Source organism: Drosophila tropicalis, unplaced genomic scaffold, assembly GCF_018151085.1.
Source record: "Drosophila tropicalis isolate 14030-0801.00 unplaced genomic scaffold, ASM1815108v1 contig_694, whole genome shotgun sequence".
Classification (NCBI taxonomy): Eukaryota; Metazoa; Arthropoda; class Insecta; order Diptera; family Drosophilidae; genus Drosophila; species Drosophila tropicalis.
Window position 1 is genome coordinate 1,015,835 of NW_027173176.1, and position 12,854 is coordinate 1,028,688.

At 36.4% G+C, this 12,854-nt stretch overlaps 2 protein-coding genes across 2 annotated transcripts in view; one reads left to right on the plus strand and one right to left on the minus strand.

The window, feature by feature from the left end:
• The window catches only part of LOC137579259 (ADP-dependent glucokinase), an 84,647-nt gene that overhangs the window by 50,878 nt on the left and 20,915 nt on the right, over positions 1–12,854 (plus strand). The window lies entirely within an intron of this gene.
• Positions 6,025–11,887, minus strand: LOC137578923 (streptococcal hemagglutinin). The gene is made up of 5 exons (XM_068292540.1): positions 10,249–11,887; positions 9,660–10,089; positions 8,526–9,083; positions 6,524–6,701; positions 6,025–6,448 (listed from the first exon to the last, which is right to left on the minus strand). Exons 1-5 carry the CDS (start codon positions 11,378–11,380, stop codon positions 6,293–6,295), a joined length of 2,454 nt encoding a protein of 817 aa, XP_068148641.1. The 5' UTR covers positions 11,381–11,887; the 3' UTR covers positions 6,025–6,292.

The window sequence follows — 12,854 nt, forward strand, 5'->3', positions numbered from 1 at the left end:
TCGCAATGAACCAAACTGAGTTGGCATAAAATGCTTTTATGTTAACGAGTCCGCGACTAAGAGCCAGCATGCCAGGACAGGGCTAGGAGCTGGTTTCAAGTGGGCTGAAGTCGGCCCCAGGTACATGCCTTTGTGTGTCTGTATATATGTGTGCATTTGTGTGTGTGGCCCTTCTTTCTAATGGCCCCATCACAGCTCGTTTTGCTGTCAATATCACGCATACGACACGTGAGAGACCCACAACAGATCTAGAAATGGACAGCATATTATACCCTGTAGCTAAAACTGAGGGATGACAAAGTAAATAAATGAAAAGAAAAATGCTCAATAGTTTGCCATAATTATACGTTTTGTTTAAATAATTTACTTGCTTTAAAAATTCAGTGAAAATACTTCAATTCTTTAATTATAAAGAGGTATTGAAGTCTTGGCATGTGGCAAATTTCCAGATCCTGCTGTGAACAGGGGCGGACTTCAAAGAGAAAGTAACTAAAATGTTTTGTATTTCTGGTATATTGTAATAGTTTTTGCATGAACATTTGTTTTTGTGGGGCGGAAATAATGCCCCCCAGTTTGTCCTCTCTGGCACCGGCACTGGCTCTGCATGTATCGTTTTTGGTGGGTGTGTGGGTGTAGTTGTGGGAGTGTGGGTGTCTGTATGCATGTTGCCTAAGCAAGTGTCATGTTTGAGAAGCAACAACAATAAGGCACACGCACCCGTTTGAGCACACACACAACAGTGCGTTTTAAAGCCACTGTAACTGTAATTCGAAGCTAGCCAGTTGATGGCCTGAAGCCATCTGCCTGCTGCTTTTGGTGTTGGTGTTGCTGCTGCCTGTTGGACAGCAATCGAGTGACAGCTTGTTGTGTACTGCTTGTCGCCATCGACGCCATTTTGACCAGTTGCTACTCATATTTCTACGTTTATTCCTCTGCTTGTTTCACAATACAGGATACACACATACTTTTGTATGTGTATGTGTATGTGTTTGTTACCCGTGTTGTGGCATAATTTATACGCTTATTTGTTAATTTTGCACGCACTCCAAACGCTGCTCGTTACTCGTCTACATATACAGATAAACATATTACAGAATCGCACCAGTTTGGAACCTCCTGAAACCTCCCATTCTCAAACTCAGAAAAACACACATACACACGCACACACACACACTCACACATATACACAAAACTCTTGGCTTAATTAAAAGTTAAGGCAACAAGTTTCCTTTTGGTATTTCAGTCAGAAATGAAAGCAAAGAAAAAAACCTACGAATACCCTTTGATGGCGCATAAAAGTAGGCTATACAACACGAAAATATTCAATCGGAAATTCCCTTTGAGATATACAGCAGGGATCAATCAATCTTACATGAAATCAAAAAAAAAAAAAAAAAAAAAAAAAACGAAGAGTTTATTTTCAAAAAGATCTATTTTAATTAAGAAGACTTTGATAATAACTTGTTATTGGAATTCTAATATTAAATGTCATTATAGACTAAAATCACAACTAAATTAATGTTACACTAAATTCATTTCAATAAGCTTATTAAAAAAAGTTCTTGAAAGGGTTTGACTTTTATCGATTGAGTTTAGTGTCATGATTATTAGCAGTATTTTAGTTACTTGTAATTGGATTATTGTTATTAAACAAAAATGATGCATAATTCATATTGTTAATATAACCAACACATGCCTCTAATGACTTCCTCCTTTGCTACATCTAACCCTTGATATTAATCAACTATGTTTGGTTTTTTTTTTCTTCTGTTTTATCCCCCAACAGAGTCAATTGGTTATAAAGGTAATAAAGAAAACTCATCTGTCTCACTCCTACTCACTCTAGTTTTCTTACTTGGCCAACAACAACACCAACTTGATGAGTATGGCGATAAGCAACATTCTCAAGTAGGGCACACACATTGTGTCTTTGTATGCATGTATGTATGTATGTGTCTGTGGTAAAACGAGCTCAAGCTGTAAGCAAAGCAACAGGATAATTATATCACCATATGCTTAAATGTCCTGCTGCTGCTGCTGCTGGACAGAAAGAAGGCCACTTGGTCGGTTGGACCATGTAATTGTAATTTAGACACCACACCCACACCCACATACACATTAGCTAATGTAAGTATGTATATACATACATACATACATACATTTTTATATTGTATACATATGTAAAAGTGGTTTTGTGTCCATGGGTTGTAGAATTTTTTCCGCTATCATGCGGTTAAACGTGGAAATTACGCGCCCATTTTCTACTTCTTATGCCAGCCGCCAGTTGCGCTGCTGTAGCTGCTTTCCTATTGCTTTATTTAATTTTCTCACCTCATTTTCATAGAATTTTATCTCACAGCACACAACTACACACACGTGCAACTCGACCACTTGGAGCCACGTGTGTGTTTAACCTAATTACAGGAGATTGTGCACATCGTCCTTGTTCTCATCTTGGTTTACCCATCATGGCCGGGACGCTAGAATATCCACCATTATTAATTAAAAAAGCATATTAGTTCCCATGTCAAATCAAAAGCAAAAGACATATATAAGATATTATCTAATATCTATTCAACAAAAAGTAATTTGGATTAAACATGAACTTAGTCGTACTTCTCTGTTTGAGTATTAGTCCGGTCAAGTGGATGGTTTTCCTTTTAAACAGGCATCTAATTGTAATGAATTAACCATGTCCTTACAGACAAATAGTAAGACAGTTCCAACTATTAATAATATAGAAAACAAATAGATTTATAGTTTATATCAACCTCTCTTACTTATATTTTTCGAGGGTATACCAATTTGATGGGGATTTACTTTAAAATTTTTATAATACCCATGTGCTAGCTTGTCGTGTATAGGTCATCCTGATGCTTGTTGTTGTTGGTTTTGTTGACTCATTATATTCATTTAGAAATTCAATTAGCGCCATAATTGCAGCAAGTGGTTTAATGATGATAATGTATTTACCGCCAGCCGCTTTGGCGCTTGGTCTAATTATGAGGCCTCTAAGACCACGCATTTAAACAAAATTTAACCACATCAAACCACATCTGCATACATATTAACCATCCATGTTCAAAAGGAAGTTTTATTTTTGTTTACATAGTGGGTGGATGCTTTTTGGCGAGATTTATGCATTTTTGTGTGTAAATTATACTCTCATTTTGTGCCAAAAGGCAAACCAAAAAAAAAAAAAAAAAAAGCATGACAACTTTCCTTTCCTCTCGTTCTATCTCTGACCTCTTCACATGCAGGGAGAGGGCGAAAGCAAAAGGCAAAAACTGTTTAAAAATCATTTATGTAAATGCCAACAAAGGCATACAAAATATTAGATTTCCATATAATTTTTTTTGTTTTTCTAAATTTCATGTTTTTTTTTTTCGAAATTATTACATTTTTAATTTGCATATCATAGAAGCGAAAGAAAGAGAAACAAATTAATTGCAAATCAACTTAAATATAACATTAAAATTCAAATTAAAAAACATGTGGCTGACATGGCATCCCATGGAGCACATAGAAGGAGAATGTCTGAACTAAAAGTTATTTGTGTTGGTGTGAGTTGGCATACATTAAAAACACATACATATGTTAATTAAAATATGCTTGAAAATTAGAAAATTTAATTAATATGTTGTGCAGTTTGTTCTTTTCCAATTTACTAACCAATCAATTATTATTATTATATTTTTTTTGACAATTAAATGAACATGATTAATTTGACCAACTTTCTTGTATGTGTCCAATTTCCTTAATTATTTTATAGTTCAACGAAAATGTCATTCATTAAATCAAAGTGCTAAATAGAGAGCCAAATGAAATTAATGAGACGATTCAAAGTGAAACCACACTTAATTGGCTTAGTAGTTGTCGATAGTTCTAGTTCAAATTCTAGGATTAGTCAGGCATCGTTTCTTTAAAGTTTTTAAAAATGCTATGAAGTGAGTATTCGTATACTAGTTGAAAAATAATCAGAGTAAACGAATATTTTATTTCGTTTAAAACTGACTATTATCTGAAAATTTGTTATAGCTATGGCCCCTTATTAAGCAATTAGTTGAATTTGATCATTCTTATCTGACAATTTCCAAAAGAAAGTTACTTTCTTTTAACTGATTTCAAGCTTAATGTTGTTTTGATTCTTTGATCATTCAATGTAATTGTAGATTCGATCTCTCGATTGGTTAAAAATTTAAAATAAAAAAAATAATCATGTTGGAATGGTATTGGCTTAATCTTAGTGCTTTACTATTTAATCTCAGGTTTATTTACCTTAAAATTTATATTTCCTTTCCAGGAAATTCATCCAGAATCGAGAGATCCGATTACCGATTCCCTTATTTAAACAAAAAATACCCCTAGATCCTAGTAATCGATAAATTAATCTCATTCACATTAAGTGTGACCATAACCATGAAAATACAAAAGCTTTGCGCGCTTTTCAAAAGCTTTAAAAGCTCCATTCATTTGAATAGACAAAAACCGTTAAATTTGCTTTGCTCTTTTTACAATTTGATATTCGTTTTTATTTGCGTTTATAGATTTTATATACAATTTTACAATATCATGTTATTTTGGTTTGTTCATCTCGTTATTCCAATTAGCTCGTTCATTTGTCCATCTAATTAGATCATAGGTATACCGTATAATAATTGGTTTCATATAATATTAAACTTTAGTTTCTGTTTGTTTTTTTATTTTTTTTTTTTTTGTTTTGCTTTTTTGTTTATTGCACTCGACTTATGTACAGTTTCGTAAATTGTTTGTAGCCTATATCATTCATTTTATATACTCTTGGCTGGAGAATAATTAAACAATACAACATACTCATTATGTTTGTTTCGATGTAATATTTCAAAAAGCTATTATACAAAACTATGTAAAATCATTGGAAGCAAGTTTTATCTTTGTTTCTCAGAATTATTATATGTACATAGGTATGTATGTAGAGTAATATGGGCAAATGATTTAGGAAAATAATGAGTTTCCCATCGAATATGAGAAGTAGTGCTTGTGAATTGATTTTCTATTTTCGAATTATTTCGATCCAATAATTTAGTGTATAATTTCTAACAATTTGTTGTTTCTTATTTTTTTTTTTTTTTGTTTTGTGTTATTGGTTTTCTAAATATTTGTTTAATATTTTTTTGGTTTTTTTTTTTTTTTTTTTTAGTTTTTTGCCATATACAATTCGTATATATGTATAATTTCTAGATATATACACTCTACTATGTATGTAATTAACGCTTTTATACAAATGAGTTTTGCTAATTCGGGTTTCTCTTGTTGTTCACTTCTTAATTAATTGAACTACAATTGGTATTGCCTATAGGGAAAGTCTTTATGCATTTGAAATCTTTCGATATAAACAATATCAATTGTTGGAATCAATCAAAAAGTGGGGAAGCCTTTCAATATTATGATTCAATATTACATATATCCATCCATATGCTTTCTATTCATTCATTTATCCATTCTTCGTTTTAATTTTTGTAACAATATCTATATATAATTTTTTCTATATATGTACATATATGTATATATGTATGTATATGTTTAGTATGTAAATATATAAATAAACAAGGTTTTTTTCTCTAGACGATATGTGTACGAAAAAGTATGTCAAATATATATATATATGTATGTATATATACATATATATATATATATGTATAGTATATGTATATATAAGTAAAATGTATATCTATATAGGTAACATATTGTATATATGCATAAGTACACGGGTACATCTATATGGTAAATATATAGGTTTTTATTATATAGGTATATAATTTTCATCATATTCGGATCAGAATCTTTCCTCTAATTACTTCGCTTAATAAGATAAATTTGTTCTTTTTTCTAGCGGCATGATTTCGACCTCGACATTGACCATCGATATCGATTTCAGTATCAATTTTATTTAAGACTTTGATATCGACATCTAAATCAATGCAATTGCCAAAATTTCTGACATTAAAGCTTATTGTGTGTGTTTTTTTAAAATATTTTTCTTCGTTTTTGCTTCGGTTTTTGTTGTATTTCTTTGTTTTTTTTTTTTGTGTTTGTTATTGTTTTAGATAGTTTATATATTGATTAGTTTTAGTTTTTCTTTTGGTTTTCATAATTAACTAACTTCGATTATACAATATAAAAAGCCAATAACTGAACAACAGCAGCTACAAATTTGAACTACAGTTTTATATATGTATGTATGTATGTATATACAAATTAAATAAATTGTTCTTATTAGGTTTTGCGCTTTTTTCCCCCTATATACTTAAATTCAATTATTTGTCAATTGATATTTGGTGAGATCGACCAGATGTTCATAAAGCATATCCTCCTGCGGTGTTAATCCAATCATTATCCATCCCGAAATGGCCGCTATACTGCGAGTTACCGACAAACTGCTCCACACACTTTGTACACTGTTGCTTAGCTATCATTAAGATGGGAGAAATCGTTCAAATATGATCAGGTACCATATATTTATGTAGAAGAGGATAATATTTACCAGTTCATGTTGTGTCAGTGTTATATTCGCATTATTATTGAATAGATAGAGTTTTTCATCGATAGAATCCGAGCATATGGTGAGTATTATTGTCGCTATGTAGATCATTGTGATAATGAGCCAACGAAATGATATCAGTTCGCTGGCATTTGAGAAGCTCCAACGACAAATGTCCATGCTGTGAGGATAAAACAAACAATAAGTTAATTAATTTTTCCCCATAAATTCAATTTCTTAGTTTTAAATTTTCCTAATCTGTTTTGTTCCATGAGAAAGATCCTTTTATTTTCGTCTTAATCTTTTATATTTTCGGAGTTTTTCTCTGCTCCATTTCGTTATCTTCCATGTCTTCTTTTTCATATTTTTCTATTCTATTTTCTATTACAATTTTTTTTCTTTTTTCTTCGTTCTTTCGGTTCCCTTTTCCTGTGTACTGCCTAGTTTCTTTATATTATTCTTTATTCTCCTTTTCATGTCTTTTTCGCATGTGGCTTTTTTATTCGAAGCTTTTTTCCCTTTGTTATTTTCTTTAATTCTAACTTTCTTCGACCTTCAGCTTGTTCTCCTCTTTAATTTCATTTGCAATCATTGCCATTTGATGCTTGTATCTTAGTTACTTTTTGTAACAAATAAAAGATTATCACTATGAATTTAAGCTAAATGTTGTCCTTTCTCAGGATTCTTTTAGTTGGTTAGTATACAGTTGACATTTATGCCTCTTAATTCAATCAGAGTAAGAGTCTCAAGTGGGCTAGCTCATCTGCATGTACATAAATAATGTTATACTATATACTGTATACTTAGTAGTAGAATATGGTTGAGATGCCAACAGCAGTGAAAGGTCAACAACAGATACCCATAACGCCCACAGTCTGGCTATACATGAATAACATTTAGCCAAAGCAACTGGCAAAAGAACGTACATAAATAAGCGGCCACAGGATAACGAAGCGAAATGTCATACACAGTTTCACACTTTTATCCATTCTAGAAATGAAAAGGAGCATGAGCTGAAGGAGAATGAGAAGGTTCATCATGGACACAAAACAGGACAAAATTGCAAGCCAAAACAGCAAAACCGAAAACCAAATGAACATCAGCAGACAATTGCTCTACTGCCACCCACTCAAAATTCGTCGCAGCCTTTAAAGGTCAAGAGTGCAGGCAGAGCTATAGAATGGAATGGAATGGCGTGGGGACACCCACGGCACGGGACGGTACAGAGTAGAAGCAGGAGGTGGGGCAACGCAGATGGTGGTGGCGGAAAAGAGCAAAGTTTAAGGGCATTAAAATATTTTGCGGCGGCTGATGAAATCGACTATATACATTGAGAGCTATGAATACAAATTATTTGCCATGAAGCCAAACAAATAGTTCAACAATTTCAAACAAAAGGAACAAAAAATAAAAACAATAGCCTACATTTCAGCGCTTGTCTAGACTCACGCACACACACACACACCCACAAAGATTTTGCTACACATGCATATCTATATGTATTCATATGGTAGACTCAATTTCCCTTGAGATTGTTGGATACAAAGTGTGGGTTTTTTTTTTTTTTTTTGTATGTTCTTCAATGAAAATATGCATGACGGCTTATCCAAGGGTCTGACCAAGCTTAGAGGCCTGCTTTTTGAGGTCAATGTGTTCTTGAGCCCACACCCGTACACACAGCCTTATACTAGAATCTAACACGCACATGGCTAACCCAACGCTAACTAAACTAACTACTTCAGCGAAATGAGTTTGACTTTCACTTTCTATTTTTAGCAAGGATATATATGAAGGTTGCCAGACACACGAAAACTTCTAACTGTATGAATGGGAAAAGGCCTTAAAATTAATCCTCTTTCGATTGCAATTGTATTGTGTAGCGTGTCTATGACTATAGTATAGGATGAACTGTCAATATATGTCCTCGTCATATTCCTCTTCACTTCGAATCAAACTGAAACTGCTCTTCTTTTCCCACTATTAGAGATTATTTCTTTTGACTCACCGATCGAATACCGAAACGAGACAGATGATAGCCAAACAGTAGAAGGTATTTAAATAGATTTCCGCAAATCCGGCGTAATCACTTATTAATGCCAAGGCATCGTTGGCATTTGTCGTAGATCCTGTTGATCCTGCCGCTGCTGATGATGATGAAGATGAAGATGATGATAATAAAGCTTCGCCACTTCCACTTGTCTCTCCAATATTTAAATCTATATTCAAGCTGGTTGTTGTTGTACCTGTAACTGATGCTGTTGTTGTTGTTGTTGTTGTTGCTATTGTTGCTGCTGTTGTTGCGGCTATTGTTGTTGTCGCTGTTGTTGTTGTTGTAGTAGGTGTAACCATTATCATAGATGTGGCAGATGTTGTCTCGCCCGCAAGACTCATGCCATTGATAACCTTTGCCCAATCCATGGGATGACTGCTTAATACAAAAAGTAAATGAGCCAATGCTAGACCAGCTAACAGGCCATGGCATATATTTGAAATGAGTAGCCAAATTCGTTGAATTACACAGGCCAATTGTATATTACTGGTAATACCACCGCCTCCGCCATTACTAAAACAAAAAATTGAAAGAAATGTAAAGAAACGAGTTAAATATTTTCATTCACCATATTCCATCAATTTCATTATCTATCTATATCCAAAAGGAACCATTTTAGCATTCATATCACACACAATCCAACGTTTAGGCCATATAAATGATTCTAATTTGCATTAATCCCCATGCTTTAAGGATATTAAATGTCAATAATATTGCTAATAACGCATTCCCAAGGCGCGTTTCCAAAAACGATTAAGACCCTAAAAAGAACCCTCCCATACTCAGTTCATGTCCGGCTGGGTATAAATTGTTTATACAGAAATGTTATGTAATCTTCAAGCGGGTCCTCGCTACAACACAACAAACCAACCCCCCACAAAAAACCAAAAAAAAGAAAATGTATTTGGGGAACCGTTTCTAAAAATAGCCCGGGCAACCGCAGGATTATTTTTGTCTTATAAAAAACAAACAAACAAGCAAGCAACAAAAAATCACCCGAAGGGGAAAATAAATATATTTGTGCGCGTCATTCATCACATACAGAGAAGGTCCTGTTTTTTCTCCTACTTTTTTTTTTTTGACACTCACCGATTGAAGTCGGCATCGAGCAGACAACGCGTATCGCTGACTGAGCCAAAGCCATTCGAACGGAATAGACGACGACCACCAGCACCACCACCAATGCCGGCACCACCCAATTCTGCTGCCGAGATGCCATCTAAGCTGCCGTTTCCAGCCGCTCTAATCGCAGCACCTGCACCATTAGCACCACCTGGTCCCGCACCACCTGAAATGCCGCGCGAAACGCCCACAAAGGAACGTTTATAGTAGCTATGCTCCACTGGTCGATACCCTGATGACGTCTGCAAGAACATTTTGTCTATATGCGCGGGCGTATCATCAGTGGGCGAGACGACCGGTGTGAATGGATTGTAGATCTCTTCCCCCTCAGTTGGAGCAATGTCATCGGCCAGTTCCTTCAATATGGATGATAAACCACCAGCTGAGTACAGTTTACCTAAATTGGGCGACAGAAATAGAAGGAGAAGAGAGAGAGACAGAGTGGGGGGTAGAATTAGCCAGGCATTGCGCAGAAGCCTCGAGAGCATATAATTTTGTGTTTTTGTGGGGGTTTGGGAAGCTTTTTTTTTCCTCAATGGGACTTGAGACTACTCACTGATTAGCTGGCCCCGTTTATCCCGCTGCGATTTGGTCTTGCGATGCACTCGTCTCTCTTCATAGCTCTGATCGATTTCCAATTCCCCCGATAGTGAGGCATCATGCATATCTGAACACTGTTTCAAATAACGCATTAGCGTCTCATTCGCCTGACGAACTTCCATTTCGCCAGCGGCAATAAGTTTACGTTCACGTCGCCTACGGGATTCCGATTTGCTGCGTTTACGCCGTGGACTTTTATCGAAACTGCTACGCGAACGTAATGAACGTTGCGCTGGACTGGCCTGGGGATCGGATAGAGATTGCTGTTTACGAGAGGCACCACCGCTGCCTGCTGCACCACCACTGCTACCGCTAGGTGCAGCAACACCACCACCACCACCCGTAGCCGATGGCGTTGGTGAACTTTGCTTAAGCTCACGATCCATATAACCCAAAATGCCACGATGAAATGATGAATCTGCCTCCAGGGTACGCAATGCTGGCGATTGCGGTGAGTGTGTCCTTCTTGAACGATGGCCGTGGGTGGCTGCTGGCAGTTGCTGAAGTGTTTCACGCAAACTCAATGCATCGCCCGATGAATTGCGACTGCCATCGCTTTGCTTATTCAATGTTGGCTGCGTGGGCGAATCGTCCAAATGGGTGGCACCACCCAATGAGGAGGAAATTTCGTCCTCTGGATGATGATGATGATTGTGATGAACCGTTGAAGATGTTGCTGGCGGTGCATGTCCATTGACCAGGACAACAGTCTGCTGGGAGGTTTGACTAGGTGAACCAACCATTTCAATGCTATCGGCTGAACTTTGAGCACTAATGCGACCAGCGCTAGATGTGGCTCCTGTTCCAGATGGCGAATCATTTAAAGCAGCACCAGCACCACCACCACATGATGACGATAATGTGGCTAACTCTTCCGTTGGCTGCGCTGCTAATGGCTCTTGTTCTCCAATTGTTGTTGTTGCTCCTGCTCCTGCTGCTGTTGTTGGTGTTGACGTTGGTGTAGGTGTTGGTGTTGTTGGTGTTGCTGTTGCTGCTGCAGCGGCTTCACGCTCCAGCCGACGTTGACGGGCCTCAGTGCGACGCTGACGCTGATGCTGGCGATGCACCTTTGGCTGTGTGGCCTCCATGTTGTTGTTATTACCCTATTAGGCTACTTCCATAACAGGTGGACACTTTTCTGTTTTCGTTTTTGTTTTTGTCGCTTGCCTTAGCCTAGTCCTTTCAATACGTTAGCTGGGTCTTTTGCTTCTTCTGCTTTTTAGGATTGACCCAATTACCACAGTTGTCGTCGCACAAACACACCACACGCACACACAGACACAAAAATAAAACACAAACTCGATAGAAAGGGAGGACAGACGGCAAAGAAGTGAAATGTATGAAAGGGTTATTCAAAGAGTTTTGGGCATTTTTCCCCCAAGGTTATGGCTACTCTAATAATATTTGATTCTTGTATAGGTTGCTGCTTCTGCTGCACTTTGAATACTTTGTCAATCACTTTCTAGAGAGCCAATGCTGCTCTATTGCCCTTTTGTTTTGTAGTTAAGAGAGATATATATTTATATATAGATATACTTAAATAGGAATTGGCCCGATTTAATGTGTGTTTGCACGCTTTCGCGGCTGCTTGGCGACTGACTGCTGCTGGCTGCAACGAGCCAAGAAAAATGTTGGCCTAACCTAACCTGGCCCCACATTTTGTTGTGGGTGGTGGGTCTGAACCAGGATGGCGGTGATGATGGTGCTGGTGGTGGTCGTGTTGGTGTTGTGTCCTGCTTCCTGTAACGTAGTAACGAGAGCAAAGCTTTTGCTTTAATGACGTCAACACGCACACACCGAAAGCCAGCAGCTATGCGCCCACGAATTGACAAATTCTATATTTAAGCCACACTGTAAGAAATTTTCTTGCAATTAGTAGCTAATTGCATTTTTTTAAAGATGTAACATCTTTTTTTAAAAATATTCTCTTGTAACATTTTGCATAAGACTTGATTGGAAACATTTAGTTATTAATTGAAAAAAAACAAAAATTTTTGTTTTGTTTGATTTTTTTACTTTATTACAGTGTATTTAAAAATGCCAGCTGTCGTTTATAGCGCGCCCACACTTAGTTCTCCATCTCTATCTTACCGCTTGTCCTTTCTCTTTCGAACTCTTTCACACAGTTCTAGGAAATCGATAAATGCGTGGCTTGGCTCTGTCTACTGCGCAGCTTTTGTTCTGTACACCCTAATGATGACGTCAATCGGAAAAGCTCGACTTTGTTCACTTTTTTTGTTGTTATTTTCTTTTTGTTCACTGCCACAACACAAAAGCCGGCAAAAGCTTGACAGGACTAAAGAAAAAGGGGGAAAAAAAGAAACAGAAACATGAGACAACAAAAAAAAAACGAAGAGGGAAAGCAGTTTCAAATGATTTGTTGGTTCGACATTAAGATACTCTCTGTATAAACTAGGGCTTGATGGTTTTAATGATAAAAAGAAGATGCGACTAGATTTAGTTGAAATGTTAGGAGGACTGTCAAGGATCTTGACAGTAATGGCTGGATTCAGGCTAGATTTGAAAGAAGACAACTATGGCTAGATATGGCAATATTTTGAA